Source organism: Dendropsophus ebraccatus, chromosome 8 (genome assembly GCF_027789765.1).
Source record: "Dendropsophus ebraccatus isolate aDenEbr1 chromosome 8, aDenEbr1.pat, whole genome shotgun sequence".
NCBI classification, from domain to species: Eukaryota; Metazoa; Chordata; class Amphibia; order Anura; family Hylidae; genus Dendropsophus; species Dendropsophus ebraccatus.
Window position 1 is genome coordinate 109,411,037 of NC_091461.1, and position 24,437 is coordinate 109,435,473.

Consider the following 24,437-nt stretch of genomic DNA (forward strand, 5'->3'; position numbering starts at 1 on the left):
GAAATCCTGCTGCTTCTGAAGTGAGGGGGGAGCTAGAAAAACAGCTTTTTCAGTACAGAAGGAAACTCTTTTGGTAAATAAAACCTATTACAGAGTTTCTTAAAATCGCTCGTACTATAGATATTTATTGTTTTCAGAAAAATTACCCTGAAATGACAGTTACGTTTTAAGGAGGCACCACATGCGGGACACAGTGGGGAAATTAATTGTTATTCATTTATTTATGGTATACATCATTACTTTATCAGGCAAACAAGGAGAGTCCAGAGCCTCCACTTATTGTGTTGCTTGAAGACCCTGAAATTGTGGAGATTGAAGAATTACCAAAGGAGGAAACAATCCCAATCATGTCAACAGAAGCCAGCAATATGGTGGAGGTCGATAAGATGCCTCTAATCCCTGTCACCGATATTGAGGTCCCTGAACATGCATTGGGGTACAGGCCACAGATTGCGAACGTAACCTCCCAACAACAAGATCCCTATTTTAGTCCCTTTCACATGTTGGATCTACAGAGGACCACCTTGGGGTCAGGGAGCCTGGTGGTCCCAACCAACAATACCTTCCTATTGAACATCACAAATGATATGGACCTAATGGTCACAACCGATTTTGATCTGGATGAGGAACCTCTACAGTTACCTATGCTGCATAACCAATGGGAGAATCAGACGTTTATCGATAGGTTAATAATATCGGAGGATCCAGGAGATCCCATCTCTACCCCAAGTCTCAATGGGGAATTTGATGACACAAAGTCTTACTTTCCTCAGATCTTCACTGAAGGATTATAACCGACTCATCTCAAACGCAGATACCTTCATCTTGGATTGGATCACTTGGTCTGGGTCATCTTGGATTAGACCGTTCGATTTGATCCATCTTGGACTGAGTCGCTTGGTTTGATCCATTTGGATTGAGTCGCTTGGTTTGGTCCATCTTGGATTGAGTCGCTTTGTTTGATCCATCTTGGATTGAGTCGCTTTGTTTGATCCATCTTGGATTGAGTCGCTTGGTTTGATCCATCTTGGATTGAGTCGCTTGGTTTGGTCCATCTTTGATTGAGTCGCTTGGTTTGGTCCATCTTCAACTTAAAATGGATTTTCAATATGGCTGCTGGATATACAGGAAATTGTAGCACAAGGAACATTGTGGATCCTACTTTGTTAGCACTAAAACAATTTACATAATAAAGGTTTTGGAGAAAATAAGTCGGACTTTATTTTAATTAAAAAAAAGTTGGCATGAGGGCAGCTCGGGTCCAGGTGTTCAGGTTTATTGTGAAGGCCTTTAGTTGTTTTATGTGGAATGATTCCTCTATGATCTTCAATGGGGGGGGGGGGGGGGGGGACTTTCATTTGACATACCATGTGGCTTAAAGGGGCTATTCAGGATCAGAAAACATGTTCGCTTCTTAATAAAAACAGCATCTCACCCTCTAGGGGTTGTGTCTGGTATTGCAGCACATGCTTATTGAAGTGAATGGATAAAACTGCAAATTGATGTGGTGCTGAAGAAAGCAGCCATGTTTTTCTAAGGCTGGTTTCAGACAAGCAAATTTAAAGTGAATCTGTGACCCCCTGAACACCTACTGCACTACTGGCCTAACTGGATAGATATCAAAGAAAGCATTCAGAACATACCTTTGTTGCCCCTGTGTGTGTGTTTTTAGTTTCATAAAAATAAACACCTTTATTTGGACTGCAAATGGTGTCAAAGAGGCGGAGCCTATTATTTCCTGGGTCCTAACACTGCTATGCCTCACTGTGTTGTATGCCCGCCCCTGTGTAATCAGCCACATACACTCTGCATACAGAACATTGAAATGTAGCAGTGCTAGGTCCCAGGGAATAATAGGTTCCGCCTCTTTGACACAATTCACAGCCTTAATAAAAGCTGGGTTTTTTAAATGAAAATAAAAACACAGACACGGGCAACAAAGGTATGTTCTGAATGCTTTCATTGATTTCAATCTAGCAGTGCAGGCAGCTAAGTAGTCAGGAGGTTACAGGTATGCTTTAATGCATATCTGTGCATCTGTAATATGAACGCATGCCCCGGCCTGATTGCAGGTCTAATGGCAGCTGTTGTTGCACTCGCCCGTACTTTATGCAGTGTTAAACATTGCCTATTCCTCTATGGGATACCGGCCGGAGCGTATACACATCGTATATGCTCCGGCCGGGATCCCATGCGGCGCCGCAAATAACTGACGTGTCAGTTTTCTGCGGCCGCAATTCAATGAATTGCGGCTGTAAGAAACCCTGTCAGTTCACACAATGAAGCGAGCGGCTCCGGCCGCTTGCTTCATTGTGTGCTGTGTCCTGATGGTGGAAAAAAAGGGTCTCCATTGGTGTCGTATATACCACATAAAGAAATACACTGCAAAATTCCACTGTGGAATACCCACAACGTACCCACCCTGTGTGAACATACTCCCAGGTTGTCAATGGCATATGATACACTGGGTGGATGAAAAATGCTAAAGCATAAGGCCCCCCCCACCCCACCCCATATCACCAAGGGGCCTCAAATATATATATATATATATATATATATATATATATATATATATATATATATATATATATATATGCAGCCAGCCATGTCCTATCCGGTTATGCAGTAGTCTTGTATCTCAGCGATGGGGAACCTGTGGCCCTCTAGCTGTTGCAAAACTACAATTCCCATCATGCCTGGACAGGCTGTCCAGGCATGATGGAAATTGTAGTTTCGCAACAACTGGAGGGCCACAGGTTCCCATCCCTGCTGTATCCCAATATTACCACATAACCCGGCAGCTTCTGAACACTAGAAAAAAATGACTGACAGAAAAATGACGCCTATATGGGGGATAGAAACCAAGTTGCTAGGCCTCATGGGTAATCCATACTACACCTTCAATTTATTAATGAGTATCTCAGCAGTTTGCAGGAAGCCAAACTATAGAAACTGCAGTGAACACCATGTAAACATGCAAGTGAAAACGAATGTTTTGCGGTCGTCGGCGCAGATGAAATGGTAACAGAATGCTTTGTGGGGCTTAATATAGTGACTTCTTCTGGGCAGCACAGGAAGGAAGCGGTTCACCGTACGACGAGATGCAAATGCTGAAACAATCCAGCCCCAGGCACTGCAGTAGTAGTGTCATTCAGTGTAAATGAAGCCGCTACAATGCAGGACCTGTGCACAGCAAAAGTGCAAGAGGCTATTATGATAAACAGGTAAAGCCGCCGCCGGTTACGAGAACAGTGCCGCCCATTACTAGAAATGGCCCCCATGTACCAGTGAAGGCCCAGTGTGATTTGGTTGAAGAAAAAAATGCTTAATGGTGGGTTCACACCTACAGGATCTGCAGCTGATTTTCATGCTGCGAGTTTGCAGTGAAATCAGCTACGGATCCTGTACTGTGAAGCTCAGTGGGTCCCTGTGGATCCCCCCAGCCCCAGCCCGGCGATCGGGTATGCGGGGGTTTAAGGGGGCTGGGGCTGTAAGCTGTAAGCCTATTTCACACATTGGTTAAATCGGCGAATGACTGTTCACACGGAACGATCTGCAAATTTTTTTCGAACAATCAACGACGATTTGAGAACATGTTCAAAGATCAAAATGAATGATTTCTCGCTTGTCATTTGATCGTTCGCTGCGTTTACACATATGATTATCGTTCGAATTCGATCGTTATCGTGCAAATTCGCACAATAATCGTTCCGTGTAAACGCATAACCAGGCTTCATCAGATTCATCGACTGTTTACACGGAACGATCTGCAAATTTTTTGCGAATGACGATTTAAGAACATGTTCAAAGATCAAAATGAACGATTTCTCGTTCGATCGTTCGCTGCGTTTACACGTGCGATTATCGTTTGAATTCGATCGTTATCGTGCAAATTCGCAGGATAGTTGTTTCGTGTAAACGCAGCATTATACTGATCACATGATGAAGCCTGGTAATGCTGATCACATATTAAAGCCTGGTAATGCTAATCATATGACGTACCATGTTAATGCTGATCACATGATGAAGCCTGGTAATGCTGATCACATGATGAAGCCTGGTAATGCTGATCACATGATGAAGCCTGGTAATGCTGATCATATGATGGTGCCTGGTAATGCTGATCACATGATGGTGCCTGGTAATGCTGATCACATGATGAAGCCTGGTAATGCTGATCACATATTAAAGCCTGGTAATGCTAATCATATGACGTACCATGTTAATGCTGATCACATGATGAAGCCTGGTAATGCTGATCACATGATGAAGCCTAGTAATGCTGATCACATGATGAAGCCTGGTAATGCTGATCACATGATGAAGCCTGGTAATGCTGATCACATATTAAAGCCTGGTAATGCTAATCATATGACGTACCATGTTAATGCTGATCACATGATGAAGCCTGGTAATGCTGATCACATGATGAAGCCTGGTAATGCAAATCACAGGATGAAGCCTGGTAATGCTAATCATATGACGTAGCCTGTTAATGCTGATCACATGATGAAGCCCAGACATAATCACATAATCAATTAGGCTTTTATTATGTAATTAAATACAACAAACTCGACTCGTAACCGAGGCTCCACGGACTCTTGTTTTGCATTTAAATTTTTTGGGGCATCAGTGGAGACTCTTGATTGAGTACTTCATTGGAATTTTTTTTTGCTGTTCTCCCTGAGTTCAGTGATTACTGTGTTTTGTTGGTTGATTTGTCATTGCCCCAACTAGCCAGAATCCTACCCCACACTGACGAGGGGCAAATACCCCAAAACGGCTGTCTGTGGGTGGAGGCCTGCCTTTGTAAGCCCTTGTCATGATCGCAATACTCGCACCTTGAGTTAGACATTGACAAAAGGGGCCACCCTGTTGTTTCCCTGTCTATGTTCCAATACTCGCAACCGAGTGGGACTTAAGGGTTATTTATCAGGGTGGTGTGGTGCTCTCCCCATCATGGAGGCACCCCGTTGGCAACAGGCTAGAGATATCTGGCTATCCCGTGTTTTGAGACTCGCAACCGAGGCTCCACGGACTCTTGTTTTGCATATTTAAATTTTGGGGCATCAGTGGAGACTCTTGATTGAGTACTTCATTGGAATTTTTTTCGCTGTTCTCCCTGAGTTCAGTGATTACTGTGTTTTGTTGGTTAAATACAACAAAACTGAAAATATGGGAACACACTCTAAGTCTAAAAGTCTGTGACCTTTGAGACACATTGGCCTGCATAGGGGCTGTATGCATAAAACAGAAGATTTTTTTTTTTTTTTATTAACAATACAATTTGCATAGTTACATGTATAGATACATTTATATTTGTAGTTGTTATATATTCTGGTGAATTGTTTTCTGGAGCTTCACTTTTCTGACGTTTTTTATTTTACTTCCGCCCATCCCCCATGTTTCATTACCTTTTCACACATCTCAGACAACATAAACACTTAACATTTTTGTTCCTCACCTTGAATCGTTTCCTCTTTTGCTCAGGGGGGGCTGATAATAAGCAGCAAAGACTCAAAACCACAACGTGCCATGTGTTCTGCCATCATGCCCCTAATAACTGCAACCTGCATGGGAACATGCCTCACTAACAAAATATCCTTAACCCCTTAAAGCCCTGAATGCATGATCAGAGCACATACAGGTTTCTGTCCTCTAAAATTTTTGTAAGTCAAATGCCGAACGCTCGGGCTTGGACGAACCTCAGTATACTCTAGGTTTGCTAATCTCTAGTGCTGGATGATCAGACCTTCTGGATTATCGGATGTCAAATTACAGAAATGACCACTATATAAAGTGCAATGTCACAAGATCAGAGAGAGGTGAACCAATGAGGTCCATATCCGAAGAGCTCAGTAATGCACATGGGGAGTGAAAGTTATCCTGTCTGGTCAGATCCTAAAGAAGAGTGTTAGAGCAAATTTTTCAGTATAGCTAAAAAGACTCAGCAAAGGAGTAAGAAGAGACAATGTTGTCAGCTGCCAGTGGGGGAAGGAGACTGATTCTGTCCAGTGTACAGATGGGGAAACCTCGAGTACGCTTGGGTTTGGACTCTGGCCATTTGATTACTGAGATTACTTAGGGAGTCCTGGGCTGTATACATATTTTCCAGGACTCCCTAGGGCTGCATCCAACTTCTTTATCCACCGGTAAATAATAAGATTCCAAAGGATTCAAGGATGCTCGTGGTTTGCTCATCTCTAGGTAAAAGGGTAGTTCACACCCCAAAAAATTCTTTTAAATCAACTGGTGCCAGAAAGTGCCAGAGAGTTGTAATTTACTTCTATTAAAAAATCTCAAGCTTTCCAGTACTTAGCAGCTGCTGTATGTCCTGCAGGGAGTGGTGTATTCTTTCCAGTCTGACACAGTGCTCTCTGCTGCCACCTCTGTCCATGTCAGGAGCTGCCCAGATCAGTAGCAAATCCCTATAGTAAACCTCTCCCGCTCTCCAGACTGGAAAGAATCCAGGAGGACATACAGCAGTTGCTAAGTATCGGATGACTTGAGATTTTTTTAAGGGTCCATTTACACAGAAAGATTATCTGACAGATTATCTGCCAAAGATTTGAAGCCAAAGCCAGAAACAGTCTATAAACAGAGACCAGGTCTTAAAGGAAAGCCTGAGATTTCTCCTCTTTTTAAATCCATTCCTGGCTTTGGCTTCAAATCTTTGGCATATAATCTGTCAGATAATCTTTCTGTGTAAATGGACCCTAATGCTGGGTTTACACGGAGCGATAATTCGCCCAATCGTGCGATTAACGATTTCTAAGTAACGATTTTTCTTTTATAACAATCAGCGTTTAGATGGAACGATATATCGTAAAGAAAATTCGTTTTGCGATCGTTTTCTGATCCCTTAAGGCTATCTCGTACATAGGTAAAATCAGTGAACGACTGTTTACACGGAACGATCGGCAAATTTTTTTGCGAACAACGATTTAAGAACAAGTTAAAAGATTAAAATGAACGATTTCTCGCTCGTCGTCCGATTGTTCGCTGCGTTTACATGTACGATTACCGTTCAAATTCGATCGTTATCGTGCAAATTCGCACAATAATCATTCCGTATAAACCCAGTAAATTACAAATCTCTGGCCCTAGTTGATCTGAAAGAATTTTTTTTTTTTTTTTTCAGGGGGAGGGGGCTGAACTACTCCTTTAAGTGCTACCCAAAGTGGGCAAAACATTTTTTTAAAGTTTTTCTTATACTGTAAATGACTTTAGAATGACTATGAGCGGCCTTTCAGAACTGTTGGTATAGAAATGATTCATGGGATAGCCCCTTGATGCCATTCTCTGCTTTAAGCCAATTGCTGAATTTTCCACGTATAGCGTCGGGGCTCGCGAGAACGCGTCTGCATTTCATTGTTAGAGCTGGAGAGGAGCACATGTGTCTGTTCTGCTTTATCAGAAAGGTGGAGACTTGTATATATGACTTGTGGTTTTGGAGGTTGAACATGACTGATACTTAACATTGCTCCTACCCAGACCCCAGACTTTACTGCAGACTCTGAAGGTCTTCTATATCTCCGCTGTGGATGTGCAATACGAGCAGACAAGTGGGGGTCTCGTGTGACGGGGATATTGTACAGTGCAGAGACCACACATGAAGACAGGTAAGCTACTAGAATCTGCTGTTTAAAACATGCAGCATAAATTATGTAAGGATATATCCATAGACCAAACAATATTAACAGTCCCACGCTAAAGTACTACTACAAGCGATCAGAGGTAACAAGTGGCGACAAATGGGTTTGTCACTTTTATTCCTTAAAATACGAGTCTAGTTTATCCTTGTAATTAGAGATGAGCGAACCTGGAGCATGCTGGAGTCCATCCGAACCCGAACGTTCGGCATTTGATTAGCGGTGGCTGCTGAAGTTGGATAAAGCCCTAAGGCTATGTGGAAATCATGGATATAGACATTGGCTATATCCATGTTTTCCAGACAACCTTAGAGCTTTATCCAAGTTCTGCAGCCCCCGCTAATCAAATGCCAAACGTTCGGGTTCGCATGGACTCGAACCTGAACCCGGTTCGCTCATCTCTACTTGTAATGCTTTATGCACAGTGCAATTTTTTCTGCGCTAAAAGTATCAAAAATAGGCAACCAATGACAATAGTGAATGAATCAACAGCAGCTTGTAGATGATATCCATGATGTTTTGTACAAGAACGGAACTCAGAAGAAGAAAGCTAAAAAAAGATATATATTAGAAATTTACTGTTAGGCAGATAATAGTAGTATTAGATCCATCAACATCAGCTTGTAGATGGTATTTATGATGTTTTGCACATGAATGGAACTCAGAAGCAGAAGACTAAAAAAAATTATATATATATATATATATATATATATATATATATATATATATATAATTAGAAATGTACTGTTCAGCAGATAATAGCAGTGTTAGATCCATCAACAGCAGCTTGTAGATGGTATTCATGATGTTTTGTACATTAACGGAACTCAGAAGCGGAAAGCTAAAAAAAAAAATTATTAGAAATTACCTGTTAGGCAGATGATAGGAGTATTAGATCCATCAACAGCAACTTGTAGATGGTAACCATGATGTTTTGTACAGGAACGGACCTCAGAAGCAGAAAGAAAATTAATAGAAATTATTTGTTAGGCAGATGATATGATATGAAAAAAATTAAATTAAAAAATATTAGAAAATGTTAGGCAGATGATAGGAGTATTAGATCCATCAACAGCAGCTTGTAGATTGTGTCCATGATGTTTTGCACATGAATGGACCTCAGAAGCAGAAAGAAAATTAATAGAAATTATTTGTTAGGCAGATGATATGAGTATTAGATCCATCAACTGCAGCTTGTAGATGTTTCCATGATAGGTTTACACATGAACTGAGTGGTAGAAAGCACAAAAAGAAATGGTTAGGAATGAACCCTATTAGGCACATAATAAGAATATGAGATTCATCAATAGCAGCTTGTACATGGTCTTCATGATGTTTTGCACATGAACTAACATGAGAAGCATTTTTTTTGTTCAAACACTATTTAAAGGAACCTGGCTACTGTGGGTTATGGTTGTTCCTCCTCTTCCCCTAAATAGGATTCTTGTTAATTCTTTAAATGACTTATACACAGCATGATACCCTTCTGCATCAAAAGTGTTAACTACAGGTAGATAATTAAAATAGTGGTTTATATTATAGTTTTGGATATGAAGTGACCTGTTTGTTTTTTTTAACTGGTTTTAGAAAGTTATATAGATTTGTAATTTACTTCTATTTAAAAATGTTAAGTCTTCCAGTACTTATCAGCTGCTGTATGTCCTGCAGGAAGTGGTGTATTCTTTCCAGTCTGAACACAGTGCTCTCCACTGCCACCTCTGTCCATGTCAGGAACTGTCCAGAGCAGTAGGAAATCCCTGCAGAAAACCTCTCCTGCTCTGGACAGTTCCTGACATGGACAGAGAGCACTGTGTCAGACTGGAAATAATCTACCACATCCTGCAGGACATACAGCAGCTGATAAGAGCTAAAAGATTTTTTTTTTTATAGAACTAAATTACAAATCTAATTAATTTAATAAATAAATATATATATATATATATATATATATATATATATATATTACGCAAATAGGAGAGTAGCAGATCAGTCACAGCAGCTTGTGCATGGTTTCCATGGTAGTTGTGGAATGTAGAAAGGAATAAGTGGGGAGGAAGAATATATATAGAGAGAGAGAGAATATGAATATGTATCCATGATATTTTGCACGTGAACTAACCTGAGAAGCAGAAAGCACAAAGAGAAAAGATTAGACATTAACTCTATTAGGCACATAATAAGAATATTAGATCCATCAACAGCAGCTTATAGATGGTTTCCATGATATTCACAGGGAAAGTAATGAATATTTATTAGAATGATCCTGGATTTTTTTGTTTGATCACATTTTAAAGGAACCTGGGTTATGGTTGTTTCTCCTCGTCCCCAGAACAGGAGCCTTGTTAAATTTTTAAATGACTTTGGGTCTGATTTTTAACGATTAACGAATGCAAACGAAAGCTTCCTGAAACCGTTCACCATAACAATAGGTGTTAGTTCTGATTATTACTATTTTCGGCTACACGTCAGGAATCTATCAAAAAAGGATGCTGAAGTAAGCCCGACATAACCCAGTGTGAAGCCAATGGCCGTGTTAAAGGGGTTATCCAACGCTACAAAAACATGGCCACTTTCCCCCTACTCTTGTCTCCAGTTTGGGTGGGGTTTTGAAACTCAGTTCCATTGAAGTAAATGGAGCTTAATTGCAAACCGCACCTGAACTGGAGACAACAGTAGGGGGAAAAGTGGCCATGTTTTTGTAGCGCTGGATAACACCTTTAACTTGAATGTCAGGAAATTGTTTTATGAGTATGTAAAGGGCCCCCCTTTATAAAAGGGGGACACACGGGATTGCGCCCCCACCCCCCTTTTTAGTACAAGTTTGGTTTTACATGTATGTGGTAGTTGTTCTCTCCCCCCCCCTTTCTTTCTATTCCTACAGGTACCACAAGCCTTGGAGATTCTGCTTAGCAACAGCCAGCGTTGTGATTGGTGATTACAGCTGTGTGGGAATACAGTGAGCTAAAAATAGAAAGGTGCCCTCTGTTTGGATTGGTCAGCTGGCTGAGAGCGGGAGATTTGGAATGGTATTTATAGGGGAGCCGGCTCTCAGCTGTGTCAGTCAGAGTAGCTGTACAGAAGAAGCTGCTGTGCTGTGTACTGCTGGTTTCTGTGAAAGAGCTAAGGGCACACTGGGCTAGAGCGGTGCTTGTAAGCATAGCAAGGCTGCTAGTGTGGCCCTGTAAAAGAGCTTCAGCAGTACCTGTCACATAGCTAACAGGTTTCAGCAGCTGCCATAGTCGGTATAGAGAGCCTTCTCACTGAGCTTATCCGGAGGGCAGAAGGAGCTGGAGGTGAAGCATGGCTGAGGCGGTGTCTAGCAGAGCCGGTGTCCGAGGAAGTTGCTCCCGAGCGTATGGAGGAAGAGGAGAATTGTGTGCCGTATACTGCCCCCTAGAGACCTGGAGGTATTACAAGAGGCGAGTGCTGCGGAAGACAGGAGGCATAGAGGAAGAAGCAGCCGGGGGGAGCGGCCATATAAGCGGAGGAGGAGCAGTAAGAGAGCTGATTCAGCTCCCCTCCCGCCGCCCCCTTCTGGCAGTACCCCCGGCACATCGCCATCATAGCCGAGGTTCCCATAGGAGCCGCGGTGCAGCCTCCCCACAGATGACCGTGCCCCCACCGGTGTCCGCAGCCCCGCAGGTGACCGCAGCCCCGCAGGTGTCCGCATCCCAGCAGAGTGCCGCAGAGGAGTTTACACCGCAGCAGATCCGTGGAGAGGAGTCAGCAGCTGTGGGTGAGAACATCAATGTGGGTCCTGTCCCTGATGTGAGCATGAGTGATTTGTTTGCCAATGATGCTGTGAAAAAGTTTTGTGCCCTGGTAGCTAAAGGGTTTAATAGCAGTCCACCGCTGGCTAATGTGTGGTCTCAGAGTACGATTGCTGTACCTAATGTGTCAGTTCCAGGTTCAGAGCGCTCTGCTTCTTGTAATACGCCAGTGATTGAGAAGTATGCTGGTGTGCCTGAGATTTGTGTTAAAGAGGCTCTAGCCTGTGAGCAGAGCGCTCTGCTTCTTGAGATTTGTGTTAAAGAGGCTCTAGCCTGTGAGCAGAGCGCTCTGCTTCTTGAGATTTGTGTTAAAGAGGCTCTAGCCTGGGTGCAGAGCGCTCTGCTTCTTGTAATACGCCAGTGATTGAGAAGGTGCTGATGTGCCTGAGATTTGTGTTAAAGAGGCTCTAGCCTGTGAGATGTTACCGCTTGGCTTCCACTTACAATTATGTGGGAAGGAAAAAATCTGGAAGGGTGAATTTGTAGATGTGATGTCATTGCTACCTGCTAGTAAGGATGTGTTGGTGAAGCGTACAGATGATAAACCTGATGATGTTAAAAAGTCACCACCTCGTTCTATTTTTAACTGGTTACATGCTTATTAAACCATCTATTGTGCTGTAGTGGGAGAGAAGCGCCCTGAGCTGTGTTCCTCCTTATTTCAGCACATGGATAAGATATTAGAGGCATACCGCAGTTTTGGCGATATGGCCTGGTTTAACTATGATGAAATGTTTGAGCCTGGAAAGAATGTTGCTCATCTTGCCAGGTTCCCAGACAGGCAGAAAGCTGAATTGATTATTCATGGGTTCTCAATTGGCTTTGATGTTCCGCCTTAGGATGGTTTAGGATGCGTGGTGGTGGACAATTTAAAATCTGTGTCCTTGCATGAGGCCGTGGTTAGGGACAAAATAATGAAGGAAGTTCGGGAAGGGAGGGTTGCGGGACCTTTTTCTGCACCCCCCTTTCCTAACTTTCGCATCTCCCCCTTAGGATTGGTCCCTAAAAAGGAGCCAGGGGAGTACAGGTTAATTCATCATTTATCTTACCCGTTGCACTCTTCCTTGAATGATAATGCAGATAAATCTTTGTCATCAGTTTCTTATGCTTCATTAAATGACGCTGTAAGAGTTATTCGTGTTTTTTGGTGTTCGGGCCCTGTTAGCTAAATGTGATATAAAGTCTGCGTTCCGTTTGTTACTGGTTAATCCTGAAGGTTTTAGTTCACTTGGCTTTTGTTTTGATAATAATTATTACTTTTATCGTTGTTTACCAATGGGTTTTACTCTTTCATGCTATTACTTTGAGTTTTTTTTTTTTTTGTTTTTTTTTTTGTTTTTTTTTTTTGCAACGTTTCTGCACTGGATGGTGAATTATGGGGTACCGGATGGTGCCGTCGTTCACTACCTAGACGATTTTCGGTTTATTGGTTTATTGCCGTGTCACTGTTTAGAGTTTCTAGGTATCACATTGGATACAGTGAGAATGGAATTCAGATTAAAAGTTATCCAGATTAAAATGCGCATTGAAGTGTATGTTACAGAAAGTTAAGGTGACTTTAAAGGAATTGCAATCAGTTTTAGGTTTGTTGGCTTTTATTGTGCGTGTCATTCCTATGGGTCGTATATTTCTAAGAGACTCTATGCAGCTACTGCTGGTTTAAAATCTCCCCGTGCTCACATCCGCCTTACCAAACCGCTTAAGGAGGATCTGAGCATGTGGTTGGAGTTTGTATCTACTTTGAATGGTCATTCTGTCTTTTTACCGGAGTTTGTAGAGTCTGATGCTATTGCTTTATATACTGATGCGGCGAGTGCTCACGGTTACGGGGCTTATTTTGCTGGATAGTGGTCAGCTGAGCCTTGGCCTGATACATGGGTCCAGGCTGGTGTATGGAAGAATATTGTTCTGTTAGAATTATTCCCGGTGTTGGTAGCGCTAGTTATTTGGGGCAAGCAGTTTCAGAACAGGAGTATTTTATTAAGGTCTGATAATAAAGGAGCATTTATGCAGTGAATTGCCTCTCTTCAAAATCAGCCATGGTTATAAAATTGTTACGCCACTTAGTATTGTACTGTATGTCTAATAAGATCTGGCTAAAGGCTGTACATTTACAGGGTAGTAAGAACACTATAGCTGATTCTTTATCTCGTGGTCAGTTTGCAGATTTCCGGCGTCTGGCTCCGGAGGCTGTGGGCACTGCTTGCCCAAATCACTTGTGGTCGCTGATCTGGGACTAACAGCGCAGCTAATTAGGAAGTCAGTGGCACCTCGTACTTGGACTGCCTACGCAGTTGCATGGTCCCAGTGGAAGTCTTGTGTTTTTCCTTACAGGAGTACCATCTACAACATGATGTGTGGTTGTCATTAGCTTTTGTAAATATGTTAATTGCTAAACAGCTTTCTCACTCTGCTATAGTGAAAACTTTGTATGGTGTTTCGTTCTTTTTTAAAATTCTGGGTCTGCACAGTATTTCTAGTTTTTTCCTTATTAAACAGGTTCTTAAAGGTTACAAAAAGGGACGTGTCTCTCCAGATGTGCGTCGCCCTATTACTATTGATCTGTTATTAAAGTTACATGAAGTTTTACATATTGTTTGCTGTTCTAGTTTTGAGGATGTTTTGTTTAAAGCATTATTTTCATTAGCTTTCTTTGGCGCTTTTTGCCTGGGTGAGTTAGTATCATTTAGTAAAACCTCTCCCTCGGGCTTGTTGTTTTCAGACATTTCTATTAGTTTTGGCGTTTTATGTGTTTTGTTAAGATATTCTAAACTGATCAGCTGGGTAGGGGTTCGCTTGTAAAGTTAAATACATTTAGTGGCTCTGTAGTTTGTCCAGTACAGTGTATGGCGGCTTTTCTTGCTGTTAGACCTGCTATTGATGGTATTCTATTTATACACCAGGATTTGTCTTTTGTTACTAGGTACCAGTTTAACAGGGTTCTTAAGTTGTGCTTTGCGGAGCTAGGCCTCTCTGAATTGCGTTTTACCAGTCACTCTTTCAGGATTGGCGCGGCAACTGAGGCCGCTGCAGCAGGGTTGGACGAGCAGTTGATTAAGCGTTTGGGCAGATGGGACTCTGATCGCTTTAGATTATACATTAGACCTGGTTTAGTTCACTAGTAATTATCTTCTTTTCTTTCAGGTAAGAGTAGGCGTGTATGGATCCTAGGCCACTCATTTGTGGTATGGGCTTCCAAGAGAGCTGAGCGGCATAATTATGGGGTAAACCTGAGTTTTGACTTGGAGCAGTTTGAGGTGCAGTGGTTCGGGTATAGTGGTCTCCGGTGGAGGGAAATATATGCCATCCTGCATAGTCTAGCCTCAGCTCTGCCCCCCCCCCGGATATTTTAATTATACACGCCGGGGGCGATGACATAGGAAAATTAAAAACTCTGGACTTATTGTGGAGATCAAGAGGGATCTGTCGTTGTTTAAATGTATTTTTTCCTGAGTGTATTTTAGTTTTTTCTGAGATCATTCCTCGTCTCTCCTGGATGCGCAAAGGACTGTACTTCTACGAAAAAATTAGGAAGCGTATTAACTTTGCAGTGTCTAAATTTATCCCCTCTCTAGGTGGCCTATCATTTAGGCACCTGGACCTTGAGGGATATTTACCCGCCTTTATTGGTCTGACCTCGTGCACCTATCCGACATTGGGTCAGACATTCTAAATGCCAATTTTCAGTCAATTATAGAATTGGGTGCCGTGGCACTGTTGGAGGTGGGGCCTGGTCAGCTTCTCTGACCAGGCAGGTGGGGTATTGTCGCCCTGCTCTCAGGGCGGGCATGTCCTTCTGTTAAGCTATGGCTCGGTTATTTATTTATTGATTTATTTATTGATTAAATTATTTGATTATTTATGATATTGGTGCTTAACAGTGTATTTGCTTACCCTTATTAAAGTGCCACGGCCTTTATATTCCAAATGCTTGTTAGTCTTATTTCAGGGGGGGTATTGGGGGCTGCATTTCCGTGTAAAGGGCCCCCCTTTATAAAAGGGGGACACACGGGATTGCGCCCCCACCCCCCTTTTTAGTACAAGTTTGGTTTTACATGTATGTGGTAGTTGTTCTCTCCCCCCCCCTTTCTTTCTATTCCTACAGGTACCACAAGCCTTGGAGATTCTGCTTAGCAACAGCCAGCGTTGTGATTGGTGATTACAGCTGTGTGGGAATACAGTGAGCTAAAAATAGAAAGGTGCCCTCTGTTTGGATTGGTCAGCTGGCTGAGAGCGGGAGATTTGGAATGGTATTTATAGGGGAGCCGGCTCTCAGCTGTGTCAGTCAGAGTAGCTGTACAGAAGAAGCTGCTCCCACCCGCCCTCCCTTATGTTCAAGGACTTTGTCGTGGCACTTTGATAGAGGGGGGTATTGTCGCCCTGCTCTCAGGGCGGGCATGTCCTTCTGTTAAGCTATGGCTCGGTTATTTATTTATTGATTTATTTATTGATTAAATTATTTGATTATTTATGATATTGGTGCTTAACAGTGTATTTGCTTACCCTTATTAAAGTGCCACGGCCTTTATATTCCAAATGCTTGTTAGTCTTATTTCAGGGGGGGTATTGGGGGCTGCATTTCCGTGTTCCGTCCATTTCCTTGACATATACTTCGTAGTCTTCCTCGCTTTTAAATCGGGCACAAAGAATTATGGGGGAGATTTATCAAACATGGTGTAAAGTGAAACTGGCCCAGTTGCCCCTAGCAACCAACCAGATTCCACCTTTCATTCCTCACAGACTCTTTGGAAAATGAAAAGTGGAATCTGATTGGTTGCTAGGGACAACTGAGCCAGTTTCACTTTACACCATGTTTGATAAATCTCCCCCTATAGGTCTGGGAAATTCAGAACAGAATTAGTGAATGATTAACAATGATTTTGAGGGTCAGCTCAAAAGATGTGGTCAAGGACATACAAACGATTTTCCGATCGCTGCTACAGTCACACAATACGATTCAATTCAAACAATATAACAATTTTTCACACTATAATCGTCCCTATAATAGGGCCTTATACAGAGCATGACACCTTTTCGTACCAAAAGTATTGAAGACAGGCACATAATGAAAATAGAAGATCCATCAACAGCAGTTTATAAGAGGTTTACATTATAGTTTTACATATGAAGAAGTGACCTGAAAATTAAGTGAGGAGTAACGGAAAAAAAAAATTATAATTTTTAGTTTTGTTCGCTAATCGTTCAGTGTTATTCCACATTGTTCGTTCATTTGCTGGGGTCAGATGGAGCAAACGATCGTAGTAACATTCGTAGTATGAATCATAGCTAACGACTATTGTTCTGTGTAATATGGTGGATGATTTCAGGTAGTTCTGATGTGTAGCCTGTTCTGTCCATTTCCCAGACCTTTAGTTTTTTTGTGCCCGGCTCAAAAGCTATGAAGTATATGTCAAGGAAATGGACGTCAAGGAACTTTATTCTGCCATTCGAGTTAACAGGGCCATTGGCTTCACACCAGGCTATGTTGGGCTTACTTCAGCATCCTTTTTGCATAGATTCCTGACGTGTAGCCTGACGCGGGGCTGAAAATGAGACGTGAACCCTAGCCTAAGTGGAGTTTGTCTCCCGATAAGATGCCTGTTCTGGTACTACTGACCAGCTGATTTGACCTGTCATTAGGCATGTGCAAAGTTATTGATCAGAGCAGGTCTCACTGCCCCCCCATAATAACACAGAACCCCCTACTCTTTATTGTGTGATCATAGTGAGGATACATATTGATTGTTGAGCATGAAGCATGAATCCTACCACTCCATTCACTGTCTATTAACCTGATGGAAAAGTAGTCCTAGTGATTGTGTCAGTTCCCATGACTAACAGGAAGACTGGCTCAGTGGTATCCATTGCATGCAAGCAATTCTGGTGAATCAGCAACTAAGAGCCATACATTCGTTTCATACGATAACCACGCAGCCACACGTGGGGAATTTCACAGCTAGGTTTGTTATCTGCACAACCACAAAGAACCTGAAGGAACATTACAGAGAAAATCCTAAACCTCAAATGTCATTGATGACCCTTCTTGCCCTTGAAAATACAATGAAAACACATTTCCAAGGACGGTAATAAAGAGTCATTCATTGCCAGAGAGAACAAACTACCAATTAAATAAAAAAATCTGTAAAATAAATTGTGTATACAATATAAGGTACCATAAAAAATGCAATACCAGCAGTGGCCACTAGGCTGTATCAGCTGTATCCTTACAGGATACCCTGCAAAATACCATAGCAGAAGGCACAGCACAGCTGGATAACTCCATCCCAGTGTTAGTCCTTAGCTCCTCCCACGATGCACTTCTCTCTGGGAACAGGAAACCAGAATAATTCTCAATTAAGTTTAAAACATGAAGTTACTGAACATTTTTAAGAGGTTTTCACCTTTGTGTTAAAGGAGAAGTCCGGCGAAAATTTTTGTTAAAGTATTGTATTGCCCCCCAAAAGTTATACAAATCACCAATATACACTTATTATAGGAAATTTTATAAAGTTTTTTCCCTGCACTTACTACTGCATCAAGGCTTCACTTCCTGGATAACACGGTGATGTCATGACCCGACTCCCAGAGCTGTGCGGGCTGTGGCTGCTGGAGAGGATGATGACAGAGGGATGCTCAGTGTCCCTCTGCCATCATCCTCTCCAGCAGCCACAGCCCGCACAGCTCTAGGAGTCGGGTCGTGACATCACCATTTTATCCAGGAAGTGACGGCACCATGTTATCCAGGAAGTGACATCACCATTTTATCCAGGAAGTGACATCACCATGTTATCCAGGAAGTGACATCACCATGTTATCCAGGAAGTGAAGCCTTGATGCAGTAGTAAGTGGAGGGGAAAAAAGCACTTTATATGCATTTCCCCGTAATAAGAGCATATTGGTAATTTGTATAACCTTTAGGGGGCAATACAATACTTAAATGAAAATTTTTACCAAACTTCTCCTTTAACAGGGCCAGCTGATTAGTGTATGACAGGACATCCCGCTACTTCCTCACCTAACAAATATCTGTAGTCAGTAGTTTAATTTGGCAGCAAGTGTGCAGTTTTGCAGCAGCGCCTCTGCAGGAGACATTAAGTATTACACAATCATGATTGAAATCAATGAGCCGGCCATGTAACAAAGAGACGTTTGGGTCCTCCAGATGGTTTGTGTAGTTGCTCTACTAACGTATTAGAACCTTACTGCTTTCTGAGCCAGACAACCCCTGTACATGTGAAAATGTAAAAACAAACAACTTCATGACATGGTCATATTCTATCTTTTTTAGCGGATGGAGAGAAGACTGTGGATCCTGTGGATGGCGGCTTTTATCACTATTCTGCGGCCCCCAACTACAGGTTGGTTCATAAGTAAAATATTCACACAGCTGTGCCGAACGTTCCTGTGCGTGGGGAGGACAGACGGCGGGCAGGCAACATAACTGGCGGCTGGACCATTGTTTGGCTGTCAGTTATTAAAGGTGTATGGGGGTCTTTACTATACTGTCTTACATAGCAATACTAACTAGCATTAAAAGAGAAGTCCTATGATGCAAAAAGGCAGGCGGGGTGGGGGAAATTAATAAACAATGTATACTTATTAGTCCTCGTGCCTCAGTTGTGCCGCTCCTGGGTCGCGCTGACGGCCGCCGCCTGTCATTTTCAGCTGGAATCCAAGTATGTCATCCAGCTGCAGCACGGTTGAGCAACTGCGCGCTCAGCGCTCAGCGGGCGATCACCTGGGTACCTGATGTTGCAGCTGGAAGATTGTCAGGAGGCCGGTGGCTGTCAATGGAACCCGGAAGTGGCGCTATGGGGTACGAGGATAGGTAAGTTTACTTTGTTTATTTTGTTTCTATTTTTTATTATTTTATTTTTATCATTTTTATTATTGTTTTTTTTTTATATCATGGAACTTCTCCTTCTAAACTTATAATAATATTATTATTAATAATAATAATAATAATAATAATAATGAGATGGCTCTGCTGATTCTGTCCCAATCTACACAGCAAAGCTGACATGTGAGATATAAAAGTGGAAGTCACAGATTAAAAAAAAAAAAAAAAAAATGTAATATGTTCTTTATCCATAGAACCCTGTTTAGCTGCTATAATGACGGCGAGCCCGGGCGTGGTGATACATCAGGGACAGGCTATTAACCTAACATGCACTTTGACCGGTAACGTCAACCCCTGCAGCCGGAGACATAAGGAACATATGAAAATTGATAGACAAACAACATTAACACCAGGGACATTACAGAAAGATTCTGTTACTGTGCAAGACCTACCTCCTCCTGGTGAAACAACATACTACTGCCGGACATGTAAAATACTCTGCATGATATCAGTATCTGCTGGATGTAAGTATCTGTGTCAGGGAATAGACAAGCATCAAGTCTGAGATCACGAGCAGTCACACAATAGTGGATGTATAAGACAATGTCGTTTCATGTGGACTCTCTAGGTTGACATTAAAGGGGCTGTCCCTTTTTTTTACGGTTCGAATTGTTGATTTCTTCTGCAGCGCCACCACAGGAGAAATTAAGTATTACACAGTGTTTATTGAAATCAATGGATTGTCCACATAATAGACATGTCTAAATAACCAGGAGGTGAATGAAGCCTCTGTTTTGTGTAGAGATGAGCGAACCTCAATCAACGCTCTGTATTTGATTAGCGGTGGCTGAAGAAGTCGGATGCAGCCCTTGGGAGTCCTGGAAAATATGGATACAACCTATGGCTCAAGGTTCGCTCATCTCTAGTTTTGTGTTTTCTGGCCCTATTGGAAGAGGTTAAAGTGTCACTGTCGTTTTTCTGTTTGTTTGTTTGTTTTTGCAGAAACAATAGTCCAGGCGATTTTAAGAAACTTTGTAATTGTGTTTATTAGGCAAATAGGCCATTATCTGCATTCAAAAAGACTTTCCCCAGGTCCCCCTCCCCCCCTCCTCTCTCTCATTCACTGCTCATTATCCGGAAATCTCGACTCTTTTACATCAGTCCAGCCCTGTGTAACCTATGGAGAGGGGAGGGGGGAGGAGGGAGATTAGTCAACAGCAGAGAACAAAGGATTCAGAGTCGGTATTCAGAGGTCAGAGAGGTCAGTGCTGACTTCAGAGGAGGTAGCCAGGTGATGTAGCTGTTAATTAACTCTTTGTTGTCCTGTTTTGGTGCCTCATCTCCCTCCACCCCTCCCCTCTCCATAGAAAATCATGAAGACGGGGGGGAGAGCTTCAAACTGCTTTCTCATGATAACAATGCATTTTTCGTCTAATAAACCCAATTACACAGTTTCTTAAAATCGCCTGTACTATTGATTTCTGCAAAAAAAATTAAATTAAATGACAGTTACACTTTAAGTCTGTTCTAACCCTGAACATTGTTTCTTGTGTCTTTTAGTTCCTCCAGATCAGCCGAGATCCATCACATGTGAACAGGAGGGAGAATTGGGAAAAATGTCCTGCTCCTGGGAAACTGGAAGAGTTACATTCATTGACACAAACTGCTCTTTACAGTTGAGTACTTGTCCTTATAATGTCAGATGCTTCAATATTCTGTGCTGCATCCAGGGTCACAGGTCAAATGTCCATACAGCGGAACTCTAAGCATAAAAGGCCAGCAGGCTCTGGTAAAAACGTCCATTCAGTATACATCTTTATAGTGCTCTGAACTCTGGCTTTTTTTTCTGACACGGAGCTCCACATTTCCCCCATATGCCATAGAGATAACATTCTGGTTGCCTGCAGCCACCTCTAGGTGGCGCTTACTGAATACAGTTTTATCATTGAGTTCAATACATTAAAGGGTCTTCCACTCAAACATAACTTTTGATATGTTGCTGTCCATGGTGAGACTAACAATTCCTTCCATACTTCCATCCAGGTTTACATCAGCTGTCTCAGAAGGGAGGGGAAGGAGGAGGAGGAGACAGAGAGAAAAGCTCACAGATTTTTGCATTTTCAGCAGAAAGCAGCAGCTGAGAACTGGGGGAAGGAGACTGAATAGTATAGAAGGAATTGTTAGTCTCACCATGGACAGCAACATATCAAAATATATGTTTGAGTGGAATACCCCTTTAAATGTATGCAGCATTCACTCTGAATCTGAACTTTGGATTCAGAGTCCTGACTGCTACAATTATATATATAAAAATTTAATGAGCACCCAGGAAACTGAGAATTAAAGGGGTTATCCAGTGCTACAAAACATGGCCACTTTCTTTCAGAGACAACATGACTCTTGTCTCAAGTTCAGGTGCGGTTTGCAATTAAGCTCCATTCACTTCAATGGAACTGAGCAGCAAACCCCCGCCCAAGCTGGAGACAAGAGAGGTGCTGTCTCTGGAAGAAAGTGGCCATGTTTTTGTAGCTCTGGATATCCCCTTTTAAGCTGCTTTATTTGTGTGATCAGTATATATTGTATAGATTTTAGTACATTTTATGTTTGTTTCTTCCAGACTGTTACAGAAAACACACAATGTGACGGTTTCCAGCAAATGCGGATCGCAAGAAAACCAGTCTGTCTGGCTGCCAGTGACGATCGCTGTAGGTGGTATATACACGGTCCTGGTGAAGGCAAGCAATGAACTAGGGGAAAATGTCTCTCTGCCCTACACATTCACTTACATTGATGCAGGTGAGTGGTGTAACTGCACTGAACACACAACAACTATGGCCTATAATATATACATATAGACAGTATGGGGGTGTCTACAGGGGGTGCATTGGTAACCATGACACCTATGCCAATGGCCCCTCTACTATATATAAAGAGTTTAGTATTGTAAATGGCACATCAGGGTAGGTTGAAGCCATGTTACAGACTTTAACATTGACCCAGTAGCTTTGGGTAACACCCGTGGAAGCAGTCTTTAGTTTCTTTATATATATATATTTTTTTTTTTCTTCAAATCAATTGGTATCAGAAAGTTATATAGATTTGTAAATTACTTCTATTTAAAAATCTCAAGTCTTCCAGTACTTATTAGCTGCTGTATGTCCTGCAGGAAGAGATATATTCTTTCCAGTCTGACACGGTGCTCTCTGCTGTCACCTCTGTCCATGTCAGGAACTGTCCAGCACAGGAGAGGTTTTCTATGGGGATTTGCTGCTGCTCTGGACAGTTCCTGACATGGACAGAGGTGGCAGCGGAGAGGACTGTGTCAGACTGGAAATAAAACACCACTTACCACAGGGCATACAGCAGCTAATAAGTACAAGAAGACCTGAGAATTTTAAAAAGAAGTAATTAACAGATCCATATAACTTTCTGGTACCAGTTGATTTGAAAAATAATAATAATAATAATAATATTTTTTTGTTAGAGTATCCCTTTAACAGATCACAGGGAACCCTACTACTAAGATCCTTATCGATCAGAGGAGACACCTTCCAGAAGTATTCCATAACCCTACAGCACCACCGCAGGATAAATGAAGTATTACATAATGCACACTGAAACCAATGGGCTGTCAGGTCCTCCGAAGCATGAGACACTCTATCTAGCTGTTGTCCACTCTCTTACAAGGGGGTCATAAATGAAGGACCCTTTTTTTTAAATTGGGCATAATAAATGGGTTAAAATAAATTTGACGCTTGACCTTTTAGATGCCACACACTATGCACGTTCTGTGATCTGACTACATAGCTATCTGGATGTATTGTGGTCAGAGGCAGGAAAAAGTGAAGGTAATTCTGAGTATGAGAGAACCGAGTAGGACTTCCTGCATTCTCAATGACCGCTACCTCTTGTGTGAACGTCACTCCAGCTGAAACGAAACTTCATGTCTATAATTCATGATAGTGTTTGTGCCCTAGGGGCAAACTGAAGCTCCTGAGTCCCAATGCAATAACTGTAACATTTATAATGCTGATGCCTTTTCTATGGACTCTTTATAGCAGGTAAAGGGACTGTGTAACTAGGTTTATTCCACCCTAAATGAGGGCAGCATAAACTAGTGACAGAAATGCTGAACAGATCGGTGTATTACTCATCATGCTGTTCAGACGTTCTCCTAATATGCAGGAGAATAGATTTTTTTTTTACCACACCCCTCCCCCGCCCTCCAGCTGATGATTGACAGATGACTGCCTATATGCAGCATGGATAGATAACTGCCAATCAGCAGCTTGTGGGCGGAGTTTTCTGCTTCTCATGAATATCCAGGACTACTGGGCTCATGCACATAATGGAGAGGACTACTTATTGTTCATGTTATTCATGAGGATATCTCTGGATCAGCTGCACAGAACAATGTAAGTGATACATCATCCTGTTCAGCTTCTCTTTCACTAGTTTATGCCACCCTTAGATAGGACGGCATTAACCTACTGACAGAGTCTCTTTTATCCCTCCAACTGTTGTTAAACTACAATTTCCATCATGCCTGGACAACCAAAGCCAAGCTTGATAAGCATTGTAGTTTTACAACAGCTAGAGCCCTTCCCCAACCTATAGTGATGCACATGTAAGGTTGAGTGACCCTTTAACTACCAGTTAGTGAATGTTAGACTATGTTTCTTGTACGTCATAGTGAAGCCACATCCGCCAAGCGATATAACAGTGACCTGTGATACATCTCATGACTGTACGGTAACCATCCACACCGATCAGGACGTTCAATACTGTCGGATACAGTATCGCATCACCAATGAAACAGACTGGGAGCAGGTAATGTGCACATTCTATGTCATACTGTTTACCATAACATCCCCATATATTGTATAGTCATATAGCGTACAACTAACCATATAGTATCTAATAATAAGCACCTGTGTGATGGGGGGAATATAATAGTACCATCCATATCTATATAATATTTCCATACAGTTCCTTAAGGGGTTATGCTGAGATTAAAAGGTCTATCACTTAACCACGGAATAGGACATAACTGGCTGAACAGCTGGGGGCACTCAGCTACCTTTGGAAGTCTTAAAGAGAGTAAGTGCAATGGAGGCTGATCCTAAGGCAGAAGGGACCTCTGTTCCTGTGATCTTTTAGGGTCCCATCTGTTAG

General features: G+C 42.1%; 2 protein-coding genes across 4 annotated transcripts in view; both read left to right on the forward strand.

The window, feature by feature from the left end:
• Positions 1 to 1,244, forward strand: part of IL23R (interleukin 23 receptor) — a 34,345-nt gene extending 33,101 nt beyond the window's left edge. For all 3 annotated transcript variants that reach the window (XM_069979416.1, XM_069979417.1, XM_069979418.1), the window contains one exon: positions 249 to 1,244. In XM_069979416.1, coding sequence (XP_069835517.1) covers positions 249 to 794 — 546 coding nt within the window. In that variant the 3' untranslated portion in view covers positions 795 to 1,244. The remainder of the gene's footprint in view (positions 1 to 248) is intronic.
• A 6,259-nt stretch (positions 1,245 to 7,503) lies between these two features.
• The window catches only part of IL12RB2 (interleukin 12 receptor subunit beta 2), a 35,238-nt gene continuing 18,304 nt past the window's right edge, over positions 7,504 to 24,437 (forward strand). The window contains exons 1-6 of the mRNA XM_069979419.1: positions 7,504 to 7,622; positions 18,711 to 18,780; positions 19,517 to 19,786; positions 20,823 to 20,937; positions 21,880 to 22,058; positions 23,956 to 24,092. Coding sequence (XP_069835520.1) covers positions 18,714 to 18,780; positions 19,517 to 19,786; positions 20,823 to 20,937; positions 21,880 to 22,058; positions 23,956 to 24,092 — 768 coding nt within the window. The 5' untranslated portion in view covers positions 7,504 to 7,622; positions 18,711 to 18,713. The remainder of the gene's footprint in view (positions 7,623 to 18,710; positions 18,781 to 19,516; positions 19,787 to 20,822; positions 20,938 to 21,879; positions 22,059 to 23,955; positions 24,093 to 24,437) is intronic.